This window comes from Thamnophis sirtalis, unplaced genomic scaffold, assembly GCF_051295495.1.
Source record: "Thamnophis sirtalis isolate CommonGarterSnake01/CBP01778 unplaced genomic scaffold, rThaSir2_p1.2 scaffold_6, whole genome shotgun sequence".
In the NCBI taxonomy this organism is placed as follows: Eukaryota; Metazoa; Chordata; class Lepidosauria; order Squamata; family Natricidae; genus Thamnophis; species Thamnophis sirtalis.
Window position 1 is genome coordinate 39,214,982 of NW_028261386.1, and position 18,032 is coordinate 39,233,013.

Here is an 18,032-nt window from a genome sequence, read left to right on the forward strand (position 1 = left end):
GAATGTGTAAAATTCTTTTAAGTCTTTTGAACAGATTATTCATTGTTTTCCCTTCCTATAGGAAATCCCAGATAATCTTCTTGATTCTCCTCAGCCTTTGCCCTCTCTTTTCAGCCTTGTTTTCCACTAGAAAACAATTGGCAGTTTAGGCGATATTTTACTATCACTACTGCATCCAACTTGCTCCCTCTGTCTCTTCGCATTGCACAAAAGCACGTGAGCCACCACATTTCCCACATCGCACACGTCTGCTACATACTGCAGTAACAGCAGGTACGTGTATCCAAACTTTTGACATGAAATGGACAGGGGAGAAGAGTATGTGGTCTCCACCGAAACCCTTCTGACCAACCCTCCCCCCCCTTTTAAGGGAGAGCCGAGTTGCTGTGACAGAACGCCCTTGTTTTCTATTAATTAAAATCTTGTGGCTCCTCGTCAAGGTCTTCTGTTGTACCTCCATTCGGTCATTTCTAATGGGGTCCTCCACCCCCTATGATCCTTCCCAAGAACGGAGACGACCGGCATTCGTTCCGACGACCTAAGTCCTCGGCAAATCTATTCGCCTCTTCCGAACTTTATTTTCCACCCAAGGCTTGCCTGTAACCTACATTTGGGCGGTTGGGTTGACACAGTTGTTGGGTTATTAAAAAGGAAGCCCCGTTGGATATTGGTTGCATTGTTAGCCGCCTAGAGTGGTGCAGGAGCGGCTGGCTCTGCATGTTGAGTAAATCCCATTAAGCTTATAGGGCTGGATTCTCCCCTGAAAGCGTGTTTCAGGTTGCACAGCTTTTGCAACATTGGCGAGCGCAGGACGATACGGCGCACTACGCATTTCGGCTCCACCTCCAGCCCGATCCTCAAAACAATTGAGGCTCGGAAACTGGTCTGCTTCGCATGTTGCCCTCCAGGACTTTATTGCCACTCCACAATCTTCCATCCAGCAAATCCCCTTTCCTCCTTCCCCAGGAAAGCTCACTCCTCTCTTCCCTTAGCCAAGGCTTCGGCCCGAGAACTTTCCATTCACCGCGAGAAGCCCTCCAGTCGCGGTGCGCGTACTGCGCCAGCGCCGGTTTCCCCCAAGACTCAAAGGCGGCCCCAACCGCCTACCAGTTAACACTCCCACCCGCCCCCGCGCCCGCGCCCTCACGGACTCCTCAATAGAGGGCGCACGGCTCCCGAGCCAGACTGTGCATGCCCGAGTGACGCATTGCAGGTACGAAGCCACCAATCAGAGGAGCCTGTTCGTTGTTCACTCACTCACACGTTTTCCTTCGTCCATCTTCTTTCGCCGCGCTAAAAAATCCCTCGTTAATAAATAAATAAATAAACAAACAAACAAACCCTACTCGAAAATTTTACTTTAAGAGAGCTACTTTTTACAATTCCCTTTTTTATCTTTAGGGAAAGGAACCTATTCGTGTGTCTGAGGCAAAAAAAATAAAATTCGAGGAGAAGGAACGGAATACATAGCGGGAGCGACGGTTGATACGCTAGTTGCGGAACCGGATCTCCTTTATTGCGCGCTTTTCATTTTCGCTATGGTGTAAGGGAGGGGGGAGGAGAAGGCGCGGATGGATTTCAGAAAGCAGTGAAGTGGTTTATGAGGCGCTGCCGGCAGGCGTGCTTCGTTCAGTGTGAGGTGAATCGCCGAGGCGTTTGGGTTTTAGGAGCTGAAGAGGCAGCAGACGGCGCGCACTCCTATCTTCTGTGCCGAACAAGGCGGCACCAATCGTGATCCTTAGCCTGCAGTAATCGCCGCCAGGCCACAATGGTTAGCAAGTGCCTAGGGAGGGCGAGGATCGGTTTGGGGGGGGGGAAGTGGGGCGATTTGGCGTGATCGCGGTAGTTACCAGCAGAACCAGGAATGGATTGCTTTAAAATGTCACTTTTTAAAACTAGTGGGGCGATGCGGGGACCCGGGTAGGCATCATGTGTGTTGGGAGGGGGATGTCGATCTTATGGAAGGACAGCCGATACATTGAGACCAGTTGAGAAAGAGCGCGCTGAAGTCCGACTTTCTCGCGCGCTCGTGTCAACGTCGACTAAAGAATTCAAACGGACGCCGGCTGCTTTTCTCGGCGCCATGCTGGGAGCGGAGAGTGTGTGTGTGGGGGAAGGAACAGAAGGTCTGTGGTAACTCTTTCCTTGTTAGATTCGTTTAAGGAAGGGGGTGTCCTGAGAACACCGTTTGCGGTAGGAAGCGGGGAGGGCGGGTAAAATTCAGTTGCTGTAACAACCGAGTTGTCGCTGCTGCTCGTGCAACGTTTGAGGCGTCGCGGGTGGGAGGCGGGAGTTATCAGAAATGTGACGGCGCCCCGGCTTGGGGTTTTTTTTTTTTGGTGGCGCAGGGTGGAAATCGGGAGCAGTTTCTGTTCGCAGAGAATGTTTGGGAGAAAGTAAGCGGGGATCGGCTTTGCAAAAATCACACCTGAAGTTTAAACCGCTTTGCTTTTTTTTAAAGAGTTGCAAAGTTTCTGCTTTCCCGGAAAAGTAAGGTTCATTTAACGTAAAAGGTGCTGTCGCGCGCCATGGGAAAAAAAATCTAATGGGTTAAAGCGTGGAGCTACATTGGAATATTTGTGTTTGTGTAGAGAGAGTGTTTTCTTCCTACTGCAGGAATTGCAAGAAGCTAAAATAGGAATCTCAGTAAAAACTGGGGGAAAAATCTTGTAACATTTCTGTGCAGACTTTTTGGGATAGGATGTTGAGTTAAGGGTGCATTAATGCTCTGAGGTTCCTAGGTTAACATAAGTGAAGCCATATTAGGGAATTTTGAGGAATGTTAAGTATGAGGAGAAATAATCATTAGAAAGTTGTATGATTTGGATATAGACACTTCATCAGGAAAGAAAATATGGTAATCTAAGGAATACCCTTAAAATCACAATGCTAAGCTGCTATTTTACTGTACCTTCCATTCCAAAAAGATTTGATTGTACTTTCTATATTTTAACAAGTAATATGTTTAACCGGTAATATAGTTTCATACCTGTAAAGAAATGCTTGAAATTTGAGAAGACTGGGAATTGAGCAAGAAAGCCCTACTGCTAAATCTTGAGTTCTGGATGTTGAAATAAATGTGGATTCTGTGCTCACTCCACCTTTCTAAGTGAATTTTCTCTTCTTGAGTGGAAATAGTTGAGATGACTGATTTTTTTCTTTTTGCTTAATGAATAAATGATTTATTTTAATACTAAAGCTGAATGAAAGTTTATCCAGGACAACAAACTTCTCAGTGGCCATAAAAAGTATAGAACCTCAGAGCACAGGATAAATTTAGATGTTCTTAACATCAGTATCAGAGGATTCTAATTTCTACATCCTCAGCAGCTAGACAGAGCCAATCACTTCATTTTCTGTTACCCTGCAGAACATTTCAAGTTGACTGTTATAAATATTTATGAATTTAAACTATCTTTTGTTTTCTGAATGTAAATCTTTGTACTGTATAATTTTTTCACTGAAATAATGGAGTATGAAGAACAAAAGAATCTCAGGAATGCAGATGATTTTCTAAGCAACTTGCAAAGTTACTGTGCAAGTAACCTATATACAGATTTCTACTTTTGCTACATGACCTCAATGATAACAGCTCTTCAGAATGGCCTCCATAATCTTTGGTAGATTGCTTTAAAGCAAAGCTTGGAATATAAATATTTGGCTGGAATTTGGAAAAATCCTAGCTACCAGATCACATAGGCTAAAAAAATGTTATGCTAACATGTAGGAATTTAACTTCCTTATCTGTAGCAGGGTTTATTTCTAGAGATTAGAACTATTAAAGCCTTTCTGTAATGATTCCATATTTGTGACACTTTGTATCTTAATTTAAATATGAGTTAAATGACCAATTGAAGACTCCATATTGAAGAATTCTTAAAATGGAGTGAATAAACTATGTGCATTCAAGTTAGAATTATTCACTAAGTAGAGATATTTTATATAATATATATTTTATATAATATATATTTTTTATTATATACATACATTTTATCATAGATGTGAGTATTTTTTGAAAGCATAAAATTATATTACAGGGAGGCTTTATTTCATTTTCCGTGAGAGCTGTAAGATGTGTGCTTTCCCCGTGGGACTTTGAATTTAAGAGGCTTTAGCCTTTTTTGACCTTTTTAGAATTGCTGAAATTTCTTGAATGTTTTCTATTATAGAATTATTTCTGTTGCTCAGCCTTGTGGATTTTTTGGATAAAATTTCAGATTCTTGCTTTGTGTTCTAGGGAGAAATCAAGATCTCAACAGTTTCACCTGGGAATCTAGAATTTGTCATGAACATTTATCTGTAGGCCATAGTGCAGTTATGCCTCTGTAGAAGGTCATAAGTGATTCTTTCCAGCAAGGAAGAATGAAGTACAAAGTGTAAAAGGCAGATTTGAGTAATTGATAGCAATAGCTGAATAATTCACTTCTAATGTCTGTTAAAGCAGTTTTTGCTTGTTATATATTGATAGAGCTATTCTTGAATAGATGGGTCATTTATCTAACATCAGTTTTACTATTTGTTTTATTTTTCATGTGCCCAGTCCTTGTAATAGCAATTATACAACTGTTGAAGAACCAACCCACTGTCAGAATGCATATTTTTCAGTTAAACATTTTATATTGTCTATAATATCTGATACCATACAGTTGTGTTATGCTTACATACTGCGTTTAGACATCTTAGTTTTAATTAATAAAGTTTTATTTTTATCCCACATTTACTTTTAGGAGGAACTCAAGGTAGTAAATATATCTAATATCCCTTCTTCCTCCTATTTGCTCTATTATAATCATTTTTTTAAAATGAAAAGAGTGACAAAAGAGTCAAAGAATAGACTCAATTCTAATTGTGGATCTAGAATTTTCTGTTTTCTAGAATTTGAGAACTGGTAGATGAGAATTTGTTTAGGGAAGGGAAACAAGTTTTAATTCCTGATCATTGACGAGTTGTAGTTGCTTTAATTAGATTAAGTTTCTTTGAAGGCACCAATTGTAGAAATGAAGAACAGTATATTTTAAATTACACAACAGGATTTTATTTTTCTTTAATTGTTGTACCCTCAAATCTCCTTGGAAGGGAAGAGTCTTCCAACTCATAGAATACATTTGCAGGTGGTTAGGGATGTAAAAATCTTCTACTGCAGAATATGGTTCTATCAATTGACAGCCCCAGCTGGATATCAAGTAGCAATTTTATGGTATGGGCCTTCAGGAGATGCCCTACTAAACCTATGTTAAGTGAGGTGATAGTGGTGATGATACTGTACAGCGTTTAAGATTTTTTTCTCCAGCTGTTTTACTTACTAACATAACTTCCTTTGCTTGTCTGCCCCCCATAATTCAATAAGTATGGGTAAATGGATAGTTTGATGTCTGACATGGCTATAGAAAACGTTTTGAAGGTTTGCAGCAGCTGCATCTTTCCGAAGCTTCTGAATAGCTATTTTAGAGGCTTCTCCAACTTAAGTGAGTCTGCATTCATCCTTGTTCAGAGTTTCTACTGGTACTTCTGACAGAGTTGCAGTGTGGGCACATGTATGTGGAAAGTATCTTATAAAATCCTTAAGTGTTTGAGCCTTCTAGAAAATGCTGTTACTTGTTTTGGGGAAGAGCCCTTTTCACAATCTTTGTATAACTTTACTTAATAAACAATTATTTATATTGCAGTTTTTAAAGCCTTTAATATGCAGCATAATTGTGTATTTATGGGCATTGTAATTGAAAACTTCAGAAATATATCCAATTGCCTAACTTAGCATAATTTCAGCTCGAACCTGAGCTGTACTAGGGCATGGACAAAATGACCAATGTAGTCAACTATATATAGTGCTTCAAGATTTGAAAAAGCTGTTTCTATTTTGTCACTAGAATACCTAAGCATTAAATCCAAAAGGATGTGACTATTAATTTACTGCTTAATCATAATAATTGAGATTAAACAAAATAAAAATAAGTTGTAGATACAATATAATACAATAATATTGAAGAGATAAATTAATAAAAACAGCTTTATTTAGAAGCATGATAGAAGTGTTGGACTCAGTATAGTGGTACAATGCTTTTAATTCATGAAGAAAGTTACTGCATCTTTTCCCCTTCCTAGTTCTGATTTCCGTAGTTTCTTTTGCTCTGCATATCCTGTAACTCATAAAATCTTTTTCTAAAGTCAGATTGATCTTCGGTTCAAGTATATGTGATTAAAACAATCACATTTCATTGATGTTCCAGCCTCACTTATTATTTTTCCTCTTTATGCAATGCAGAGAACATTCTGAGAATCCTAACAGCCATTTTCTACTTGCTTTTCCAGGCCTTAATTTTTCAAATTTTCCATATTGATTTGCCCATTAGAGAACATTGGGAATCAACATTTCAGTCCTTGTATGATACAGTGAAATGAGATGTAATGCATGTCTTGTATATTAGGCATGTTGAGGTCATTTTAAGTAGGATTCAAATATACTGAACTGTTTATAGAGAAAAATTAACAGCCAGACACGTTTGTCAACCATTAGTTTCACAAACAAGCTCCCAACTGACTGTTTAGATTTTTTTTTAGCTTGAGCTGTCAAATTTGCTGCAGGGTTTTATTTTAGTATACTGAAAAGTTTAGGCAATATATGTGTAAGTTGATAGTCTCTAAAGATGTTAAGGTAAAGTTACATAGTTGATTCAGAAGGGTTAGGGTTGTTTAAAATTCAATATATATTGGGCTAATGTTTCATGCTTGAGGAAACTGTCCCAAACCATTTTACTTGAGGAGAGAACATTTCATAGGCAATTTCATTGTTCTTTATAAGAGCAGATTTCCTGAATTGTTATATGCTGAGGTTTAGTATTATATATGCTATATTCTGTATTTTCTATGAGGTAAATCTCCTCTACATTATAGTATCATAAGTACTGTTAGCATCCTGTTGCATAGGTGCAAATTAACATATTTTGGCAAAGTGTCCAGTACATTTTCCAAACACAATTACAGGTGTTTATGCAAAATTGTACAATTGAGTGTTAAACTTTTCTAGTATGCAGTAGAGTGCTATCTTATAATTAAAGTTACCTTATTTAACCAGCTTGCTTATTTGCTTGTCCATAGATAGTGAAAGTGACCAATTTCTCATTATATCACATATTGACTAGTTGCAAAATCATTTTTTCTGATTTCTTATAACTTTATTACAGCTCATATGTATTTTGCCAAATTGTGTAATCTGAAAATCTGAGTGGCTCTGTTTAGAGCAGGGTTCCCCAAACCCTGGGTCGGCACCATCTGTGGCATGCCAGAAACCAGGCTACGCAAACAAGTGAAGCCCCATCCGCGGGATGGAGGCAGTATGCAAAACCACACCCCCTCCGGTCCGTGGAAAAACCTCTCCATGGAACCGGTCCCTGGTGCTCAAAGGTTGGGGCCACTGGTTTAGAGTCCACTGACATGAATAGAATGAAGTTAGATTAATACCCAGTGAATCTGCTTTTGTAATTTAAAGCTACTATTTAATAGAAGAGGTAATAGAGGTACTTGGTAAGTCTCTCCTTACTGTTGATCTGAGGACTGCTGGCTCTATAGAAGTTGTTTTCTTTTCTCTATATAAGGAATTCAGCTATAGCCATTATTTGACTGGAGCCATTTGGATTTATTTATTTATTTTTTGCAGTAATTAGAAGACCTATGTCAAAGGTGTTGGCCTGTCTTTGTGGCTTGAAGCTGCGACTTTTTGTCATGGTGAAGCCTTCCTAAGACATTTACTTGTCTTATTTAGCAACCAAATCAGCAGAAAATAGTACTACAGTACTCTTCAGTGGTCTGCATTTGTTTTTCAATATTGCGCTGAAAAAGATGTAGAGCACTATGCAAGATGCGCATTGCCTATTCCCTCCTTTCAAGGAACAGTACAGCTATACAGAAATATAGCTACATTTAAATGTATATTTATAGTTTGATTCTGGCTCTGTATTCTCAAAGTTCCTTTATCTTTTCATTCCCTCTTAGAGTGTTTGCTTTGTTTTCAGAATTATAAGCCTGAATATAGAGCCTTTTGTATATTCTGCAAAAAAAAGAGTAGTAAATATAAAACTAGTTTGCCAAGATATATTAACATCATTATGTTTACATATTCTAGGCTGATCAACTGACAGAAGAGCAGATCGCAGGTGAGATGCCAAATTTATATTACTTATGGTGTTAATGTGCAATTTCAATAGATTTCAAAAAAGGAATAATGCTAGAATTTGAATATTTTGTCTGCTAATTGAATTCTTTTTACTCATAACTGGCAACTTCAACTACTATGTTTATAATTCTAAAGATAGCTATAATTTAACTACAGGAAATTCTTAAACTTGAAATAAGAATATTGCATTACCTGCATGCCTAAAGTTTGAACTGCATGAATTATATCACTTCTTTATATTAGTATATGCCTGCACTCCTTACACAGAATTTCTGAAGGAGCATATATTCTTTGTAACTTTCAGTTAAATAGATACGTAAAAGTGTGTTTGGATGTGTATATTTGGGTTATATTCCTTGAGGAAAAAAGTGGTATTTGCAAATGCCATTTCTATATATTCTTACTCAGTTTGCTCACAGTGACCATAAAAGTACTCCCCCTAAGCAAATTTTAATATGGATGTTTGCTACTCTAGAGAGAAGAGGAATAGCAAAAATAAGATCCACTTCCTGCTTGCAAATCTCAGAAGGTTGATCCAGAAATATATTTATGGATCACAGTTATATGTAATTCTATATTTACACCTCATCTTATATTTGTTCCTTAGTTTAACATTTTAAAGGAATTGCTAAAATAATAAAACAGAATAGTGTCATTTCAAAGCATATTATATATTCTGTTAGAATGTTTGTTGAAGAGATAAAAATCTATTGAAATACAATTAAGCAGTTACTTTGGTGCTCTAATGTAGCTGAAATGGAATTAGCATTAAAGAAAGAAAATTAGGAAGGCTCTGCCTTAATTGATCAAATGGTTAAAAGTGTCAGATTTCAAGATTCTTGTAATGTAGCCTTAATTTAGTAGATTTAGTTGGTCTAGTTGTATTTTGTATCTGATTTACCTACCATATTTTTCAGAGTATAAGACGCATCAAGGTTTTGAAGAGGCAAATAAGTTTTTGCACTCTGCAAACCTCCCGAAAACAGGCCCATTTTTCAAAAAAAGGGCATGAATAGCCCTTAGGAGGCTTGTGGAGTGTTCCTGGGGGGGGGGGTAGGAGGGCAAAAAATGAGCAAAAAACAGCCAGTTTTTTGCAAAAACGGGCTTGTTTTTTTGTCAAAAAAGGGCATTAGGAAGCTTAGAGTGTTGCGGGGGGGGGGGCAAAATTGAGCAAAAAAGGCCATTTTTTCCCCATTTCTGCCTTTCCCAGCCCCCAGGAGCTCTCTGAAAGCCTCCTACAAGCTATGCACGGCCATTTTGGAGAAGGGGCGGGGTTTTGGGAGGCAAAAATGTTGTATTCAGTGTATAAGATGCACCCAGATTTTTAGCCTTTTTTTTTTTAGGGAAAAGGGGCATCTTATACTCCGACAGGCTGACAGAAATGTATTAACTTCAATATGGAAAGTAATTTATTTATTTGATGGATAGCTAAATCATAACTAGAGTTAAGGCATTAAAATCAATAAATTATCATATGTTAAAAAAATTTAAATCTTAAAACATTACAAATATCCCAAGATAATTCAAATCTAATGATAGACTTATTAAAATTGTGTATACTATTAACCTAGATTCATTGAAACTGTACTCAATTGCATATTTAAAAAGTGAAGATGCTGATTGAAACTGCTATTATGCTAGTTTCTCTCTCCAGATGAAATGTGCCTACTTTCTTATTCCAGAATAGCTCTGAACTGGGAAAATAACTTGGCATAAAAAGTTAATCAAGATCTGAGGTTTACAGTATATTCACATTTGACATCCTACCTAGAATTAGAAATTCTAGTATTAGAAATTTCTCCCATAGCAATATAACTTTTCTACTAGTCTTTTCAGAAACCTATAATTTTTGTTGGTACATCTTGGAAGGTCTTATTCTGATATCTTCTTAATTCATAGGCAATAATGAAAGATTAGCTGGTAAAAGTTCCAGTCCCCTAAGCAAGGCTCTGTTTTTTTGTCTCAAGAAAGAGGCACAGTCCAACGTATTTGAAGATAGCCACACAAGCGCTCACACACACTTACTTACTTAGTAGGAGTAATTGCTGATAACAACTATTATCTATACCCAAATGGGAATAAGAAATTATAGCATTCTCAGCCAAAAAGGAATAGAAAGCCAAAGTAATGAAAGGTGTGATATATAGGGGAAAAAATAAACACAGATCTAATTTAATTTATTCTATTCCTGTTGGTTATGTTTCTGCTTTTCCATTTTTGGTCTCCTATGCTGATAGCTAGCTTTCTACTTTAACTTTAAATTTTTCTCCTCTTTTAGAGGACACATCTCTAACCATCCTTTCCTCTCAACACCTTTACTCTTCATATATTTGTTTTGCAATTTGAATCTTATTTATTCATTTCATACGAATACTTTCAAAACTACTTTCAGTTTTGTATTCTATGTGCAATCATTCCATATGTATTGACCCTATTTCTTGATGGTTAACCAGTTTCTTATCAAGCTATATACTGTATGACATAATTGAAGAAGCAACCATTAGGTAAATGTAATATGTTTTAAAGCAACAATTAAGAAGATAAAAGTATAAAGTCTTAGTAACCCAGTCCTTTTTTATTAGTGAATTCTTCCAAAGAAAGTCTCTTTGAAAGTTTTGAATCTCTTTTTCCTGGGCTTTGTGCTATCCAGACTGAGCTACTACTAGATAAAACACTAACAAACTTTCCCATCTGTTGATTGCGTATATCTAGAGGTCCTTATGTTTCTTTTTGAACCTCTAGAGCACGTTTCACATTCCCACTGTGTTCACTTTACAGGGATATTAGGCAAGTTCTTGACTTAACAACCACAGTTGAGCCAAAATTTCCATTACTAAGCAAGACAGTTAAGTGAGTTTTACCCCATTTTTATGAACTTTCTTGCCACAGATGTTAAATTAATTACTGCAGTTGTTAGTAATATGGTTGTTAAGTGAATCCGGCATCCCCATTGACTTTCTTTGTCAGAACGTTGCAATAGGTGATCAGATAATCCTTTGACACTTCATGGGTCATAAATACTTGTCAATTACCAAATACCCAAGTTTTGATCACGTGACCATAGGGATGCTGCAAAGGTTGTACTGATTGTAAAAAAGCATCATAAGTCATTTTTTTCAGTGTGGGCATGGCCAGCTCAATGTCACTCGTGTCAGGGGTGGCCCAAGCGCTCTGCCAGTGAAAATGGGCTCCTGAGCTCTGTTTTTGCCTCCTGCAACCTCTGCCAGTGAAAACGGATTTGGGAGGGCCATCTGCGGCTCTCCCAAGCGCCATTTTCGCTGGCAGAGGTACTGGGGGCCAGTCCTTCAATGTTTCCAGGGCGGCCTCACGGGCCAGCTCTAAGCACTTTGCGGGCTGGATCAAGTCCCTGGATCTTGAGTTTGACATGCTGGTCCTATAGCTTCTGTCCTTGGTTTAATCAAATGGTACATTCTGTAGTTTTAAATATTGAAACGGGCTATCCCTGCATAAGTGATAATAGTTTTATATGATTCCTATTAAAAATGGAGACATTTTATGTTCTGGAGAGAGAATTATAATACTTCAAACATCAAATACAAAGAGTTTAAGCCTCCATGCCATGATAAATTAACTAGTGTTTGGAAATATAAAAATAATGGGAATGTGTGGACCAGTGATAATCAAGGAAGTAAATTTCACATTCAGGACAAGATGATCCTATATAAAGGTAAATTTAACTACAAAAATCAATTTTGGTTATATATTGTTTTTCCCTGATAACATAGTATAGCAAGCAAATTGTTTTCCTACTGGTATTAGTGATAACTTAAAACCAATTAGGCAATAGTTCACTTTACTTATTTTGGCTAGGTATTATAATACGTTCTAAAGCTAAATAAGGCTTAAGTGTAATTGATCCAATAAGAGGTATATTAATTGGATTAATAGTAAAACATGTTCGTCCAATTACTAAGCTATAGAAATGTTGTAAAAGACTTGAACAGTAATCACAATACTTTGCATGGGAAAAAATGTGGTTATTCAAAAGAGATTTCCTAAGTCAGAATTTAAAAACTTGCCTTAAAAGGAATAGCCGGGATGGAGAAAACAAAATCTTGTAAAGCTGGTGGTTGAAGTTTGAATTGATTCAAGAATTCAATGACTAAAAGACCGTAAATAATTGTAGAATATCTTATTTTGTTGCTTCCATTTTCCATGATGAAAATTTCTTTGAAGTAAGCTGAAACTTTATTAAAATAAATCAGTGTTCCTCAGCTTTGGCAACTTTTAAAGTTTTCTGGACTTCAGCATTCAAAATTCTCCCGCCAGCCATGCTGATGGGCGATTTTTGGGAGTTGGCCCAGATACTTAAAATATGCTAACTTTGAGAATCACTGATGTAAGTACTACCATTTTCTTTAAAAAAAGGTTTAACTTTTTTGTAGTGAGTGCTATGAGATTTAGAAGATTTAGTTATTAAATAATATTAAACAAGTTTATATACCTGCTTAGCTCACACATAGGTGACTCTACAATAGATGCTATTTTGGCATCAGATTTTTTTTTCAGAGCCCCAAAACAAGAAGGTCCAAAGGTAGGGAACATGAGAGGTTAAATAATAGTATAAACAGTATCTGGGAACTTCAAAAGAAAGAGAAGTGATATACTAATCTCCATTGTGGAAGTAGCTTTCTGAGCATCATATGATAGAAGGATTTTTTATCTGATGGTAATAAAGGGGCTTCACATTTCCAAAAGAAAAGTCTCTTCCTTTGGAACTGGTGCATGGTTTTTTTAAATCCCTTTTCTTTTCCTGAAACTTGGAGAAAAGGTGGGGAAAAATTATAATGTAATTCTTAGTCACATTCATCTTAATAATGGTTTCGTGGTCTTAGCCATATAGCTTTCTTGGCAAGAGTACAAAAATAATGTCTTCTTTATTATTTTGTTGTATTTAATTTCAATTTGATGTTGTGTGGTGGTTTTTGTTTGCATACTAACCTGGGTTAGTCCTGTTTATGTTATCAAGTTTAGCCAAGGTTCACTAATTTAAAAAAGTTGGTTAGTTGACTCATCTCAAAGTTTTGTTATGGAAATTAATTACATAAAATTTGAAAATATCAGGCACGCAATATCCTATTGAAAGCATATATGTATATGGTTTCCTCTTTTGTGTTACAGAATTCAAGGAAGCCTTTTCACTATTTGACAAAGATGGAGATGGCACAATAACAACAAAAGAATTGGGGACAGTGATGAGGTCACTTGGTCAGAATCCCACAGAAGCAGAATTACAGGACATGATCAATGAAGTAGATGCTGATGGTAAATTTTATTTAAAACAATTCAGTAGTTAAAATTTAATCACCATTAACACCTGGATATAATTGAAAGGAATTTTATTAATATATATATTATTTTCCAGGTAATGGCACAATTGACTTCCCAGAATTTTTGACAATGATGGCAAGAAAAATGAAGGACACAGACAGTGAGGAAGAAATTAGAGAAGCATTCCGTGTATTTGATAAGGTATTCCAGATATTTTGATAAGTTTTCAAGGTACTGTGTGCCTTAAACCAAGGGAAATTTTCACTTTGATAAGAACAAATTCTGTACTAATGCCAGTGAGCAATGACATATTGTTTTCAGGGAATTACATTTCACTTTTAATGCAAGCTTTCTTAACTTGCAGACAATCTGTTCTATAAAATTTTAGAAGAGTTGGTGCTACCAATAATAGTGCACTTTTTTCATTCCTGCCAACCCAGTTAAAGTATGTAACTAATGTCAAATAATGTCAGTAAATAGTTTGGTCTGTAATACAGTCTAAAAACAGAGCTTTCCCAGGTATGCATATATGAGTTCAAAAAGAATGGAACAATAATTAACTGTATAACTGTATAATTGTCTTAACTTCCTCAACTTTTCTTTGCAGTAGAAGCAAGTTATTTCTGATTAAGTAATTGTTAAAATATGAGTTTAAAACAATGTAATATAATTAAAGTGACTATCAAATGTTTTCCAGGATGGTAACGGTTATATTAGTGCTGCAGAACTTCGCCATGTGATGACAAATCTCGGAGAGAAGCTAACAGATGAAGAAGTTGATGAGATGATTAGAGAAGCAGATATCGATGGTGATGGTCAAGTAAACTATGAAGGTAAAAATTATACATTGTTTTTAGTAACATAAGTTGTCTTGAATCTGTTAGCAAACAATCAAACCCACTGGCCTCAACACACCTGCACAATTAAGGCCAAAGAAGTGATAAAATGGCTTCTGCTTAAAAGCAGTAAAAAAAGCTTTCTTTTCTGATGGCTAGAGGATGTGCTGCTTTTTTTTTTTTTTTTGCATTTGGCAGTCTGAAAAACCCAGTAAAAGTATTTGCAATGTGCAGTTTCTCCTTTTGAGAGCTTGCATTAAAAATGGAGAGATAATGCAAAGGAATCGCACTGTTAGAATCCAACTAATCTAACTTTTTCTCATAATACATAATTTCAAAGTGGCAATAAATTAATTGGCAATCAGATAAATAGTCTGTTTCTAGCATCTGGCTAATCAAATAAAGATGTTAGTATTCCCATGCCCCCAATGTGATATCAGAAGATTGGCATCATTTTATTTTCTCTTTAGAAACACGGATTCTCTGCAACAATAATAGTTGGAGTAAATCATGTCTTAGTGTTAAATATATCTGCAAAGTGACAATGTAAAGTTTTAACTGGAACTAAAAATAGAAAAGTACTATTTGGTTCTTAATTACTTGCTATAATCTTTCAAAAATACTTTATGTTATAAATATTGAAGTGCATGTTTATCTGGCCAGAAATAACATTAAAACGTAGATCTGATCAAAAGTATTAGTTTTTATTTGATGTGAGACAGAAGATATGCCAGTAGGGCTTGCAGTATATCAGCAAGGATTCTGACAGCCAGTTATTTAGCACTATTAAAGAGGTTGGTTTCTTTCCCTGCTTTCAATTATGCTTGAACAAAGACGTTTGAGGTAAATTATAGGTTTTATACTGAGGGGCTAAACTGTATTTAGGCCTTTGCTTAAGAAAAAATGTAGCAGTTTTTGATAAATTGGTTATGGATCTGTAAAAACTAGAGCACAACATGAAGGTGGTCTATCTAATAATACTTTGTGATATTTAAATTAAAACATTTGTAATGTTGCAGTTTTTTAAATTACTTAAATAGAAACCTTGACAATTGTATCTGGAAAATGTGTTTTAATGTGACCCTTAAAAGATAAAGCATTGAGTAACCAAAATTTTGGAGATAACAAGGCTCAGTATTTTAGTTAGGTACCTTAAGAAACAGCTGATCACAATATTGGTGAACAACTGATGTTGCTTTTTGTATGAATTCTTTGTGTATTAGAAAGAATTACTACTAATTAAATGAATGAAACATGATTAAAAATTATTTAGGAATAATAGCTTAGTGAACCTACTCTTGAAATCCATAAATGGTGAGAAGCACTGCACAAATTTACAGAAAACAAGATGGTAGCTAAATGGCATAAATTTATTGGCTAAAATGGCAGATTGCCTGTTTTGTTTTTTTTTTTGGTTTTTGTTTTGTTTTGTTTTACTATTTACACAGATACTTGAATGACATCATCTTTTTTTCTTTTACAGAGTTTGTACAAATGATGACAGCAAAGTGAAGACACTGCACAGAATGTGTTAAATTTCTTGTACAAATTGTTTATTTGCCTTTTTCTCTGTTTGTAACTTATCTGTAAAAGGTTTTCCCCTTCTGTTGAGAGAGATGCATGTATAGTAACAAACTCATTCCTCCATGTTTTCCCCTTTATCTGTCATCCTGATATTTTGGGAAAATGATCAAAGTAACAAATGTTTGCATGTGGCTTACTCTGGATATTTAAGCCCTTCCACACTTCTAAAGTTAGATGGTGTTGGTTAAATGAGGGATCATCTAGGTTATGCCTGTTGAAATTAGTTATTTTAGGAAATTTAGCATGTTGTTGAAATGTAGTCTTAACTCTGTGGACTATGGACAGTCAACAATATGGAACTTTAAAAAGTTTGCACTATTGCAAAACGGGTGTATTATCCAGGTACTCGTACACTATTTTTTGTACTCCTGGTCATGTACCAGAAGACATTTTCTTCTATAGTTACTATGCTTTTAAAAACTTTTGTTCAGCCACTTATTTTAAAAAGAATCCGCTTATGGCACAACTTGCCTCAAATCCATTCCAAGTTGTATATTTGTTTTCCAATAAAAAATAATTAACTCATATTGTCTAAATCTTTTTTGAATGCTTATACATTGTTTTTTAATGTGTCTACTTCTGAAATTAATCCTTGTACCTTTTAGACTCTAAATGAAGGCTGTGTTTAGGCATAGCAAAAGTAGCAACTTTTACCTTTTAGGCTTGAACTTGGTTAAGCTCTATCTAGCATGGCATATAGCAAGGAATGGCAGTGGTTTCAAAACAAACATGGGAGACATGGGCTGTGCAGGAATGAGATTTGAAGGTGAAAGGTAATTTGAAGTGTGCATGAGCATGTTGTCATTTCCTTAAATGCATCAAAGATAAGTTTCTTTAAGGAATTTCAGGAAAGTATAGTGCCCCTGAATCACCTTTTCCCCTTTCAAATCTAGAAATCTGTACAGTGAATACAGATAATATCAACAGTACAGTGCAAACGTTTTCGACAGTTGTACAAAAATGCTGTAAATAATGCTTTCAAAAATATTTTTTAATAATTTTATTTTGATCAATATACAAAATGCAAAGTGAGCAAATAGAAGAAAAATAAAAATTAAATCAATATTTTACCTTTTGGTTCAAACCAGCTTCAATTCTTACACTTGTACACATCCCAAAATCAGGGATTTTGGAGGTTTAGCAGATTAACCAATTATACCAAGCAGGTGTTAATGATAATCAATTCCATATGTGGGTTAAAACACAGTCATTAACTAAAACAAATGGCAGTGCAGGAGGCTTAAAACTGGGTGAGGAACAGTCAAATTGTGCTGCTGAGGTTGTGGAAGACAATTTCGTATCACAAGTCACATAAACCATGGCAAAACTGAGCACAGAAACAAGGCACATGGTAGTTATATTGCATCAACAAAGTAATTGTCAGGCAGATTGTAAAGCAGACAGGGGATTCAGAATGTGCTGTGCAAGGTTTTTTGCAGAAGCACAAAGCACAAAGAATCAGCTGACATTGAGGACCGTAAACACAGTGGTCAGCCAAGAAAACAATGCAGCAAATGAAAGATACACCAGGCTTACTTACCTTTTCCAGCAGTGTCATTGGCAGAGAACTGCAGAAATGAGTGGGATCCAGGTACACCCATCTACTATCCAGAGAAGTCTGGCCAGAAGAGGAATTGTGGCCAAAAAGCCATACCTACAAATGAGACTAAATGACTCAACCGGGGTGCATAAAAATGGCAGCAGATGCTTTTGACTAGAATCAAAATTTGAAAGATGTGACTAACAGGAAGCAGTGTACTGAAAAGCTGGAGAGCGGTACAATAATGAGTCCGCAGGCAACAATGAAGAGCATGGTGGAGGTTCCTTGTAAATTTGGGGCTGCATTTCTGCAAATGGTGAATATTTAGACAGGATCAATGGTGGTATCAATGCTGAGAAATACAATTACTTATCCATCATGTCATACCATTAGGGAGGCATGTGATTGGCATCAAATTTATTCTGCAGCAGGATGACATAGATTCAATGTCCTTAAGAACAGTATAAAGAACAAGTTCTGGAAGTGATAGTTTGACTCCCGTAGAGATCTGATCTCAATACCATTGAGTCTGGGATTACATGAAGAGGCCGAAGGATTTGAGGCAGCCTACGTCCATAGAAGATGTGCGGTTCTCCAAGATGTTTGAGGG

General features: G+C 36.2%; 1 protein-coding gene across 2 annotated transcripts; it reads left to right on the plus strand.

Moving 5' to 3' along the window:
• The first annotated feature begins 1,607 nt into the window (after positions 1 to 1,607).
• On the plus strand, positions 1,608 to 16,407 carry CALM2 (calmodulin 2). 2 transcript variants are annotated; one of them, XM_014052551.2, is made up of 6 exons: positions 1,608 to 1,771; positions 8,120 to 8,150; positions 13,313 to 13,456; positions 13,557 to 13,663; positions 14,160 to 14,295; positions 15,782 to 16,407. In XM_014052551.2, the coding sequence occupies exons 1-6, from the start codon at positions 1,769 to 1,771 to the stop codon at positions 15,808 to 15,810; spliced, it is 450 nt and encodes a 149-aa protein (XP_013908026.1). In that variant the 5' UTR covers positions 1,608 to 1,768; the 3' UTR covers positions 15,811 to 16,407. The 2 variants fall into 2 exon arrangements, with proteins under 2 accessions (XP_013908026.1, XP_087573798.1); XM_087717672.1 differs by lacking the exon at positions 1,608 to 1,771.
• Positions 16,408 to 18,032: the final 1,625 nt, after the last annotated feature.

Coding starts and splice junctions, on each gene's coding strand:
- CALM2 (XM_014052551.2), top strand. Junction 8,151..13,312: donor GACAGAAGAGCAGATCGCAG/GTGAGATGCCAA, acceptor TTTGTGTTACAG/AATTCAAGGAAGCCTTTTCA. Junction 14,296..15,781: donor TGGTCAAGTAAACTATGAAG/GTAAAAATTATA, acceptor TTTCTTTTACAG/AGTTTGTACAAATGATGACA.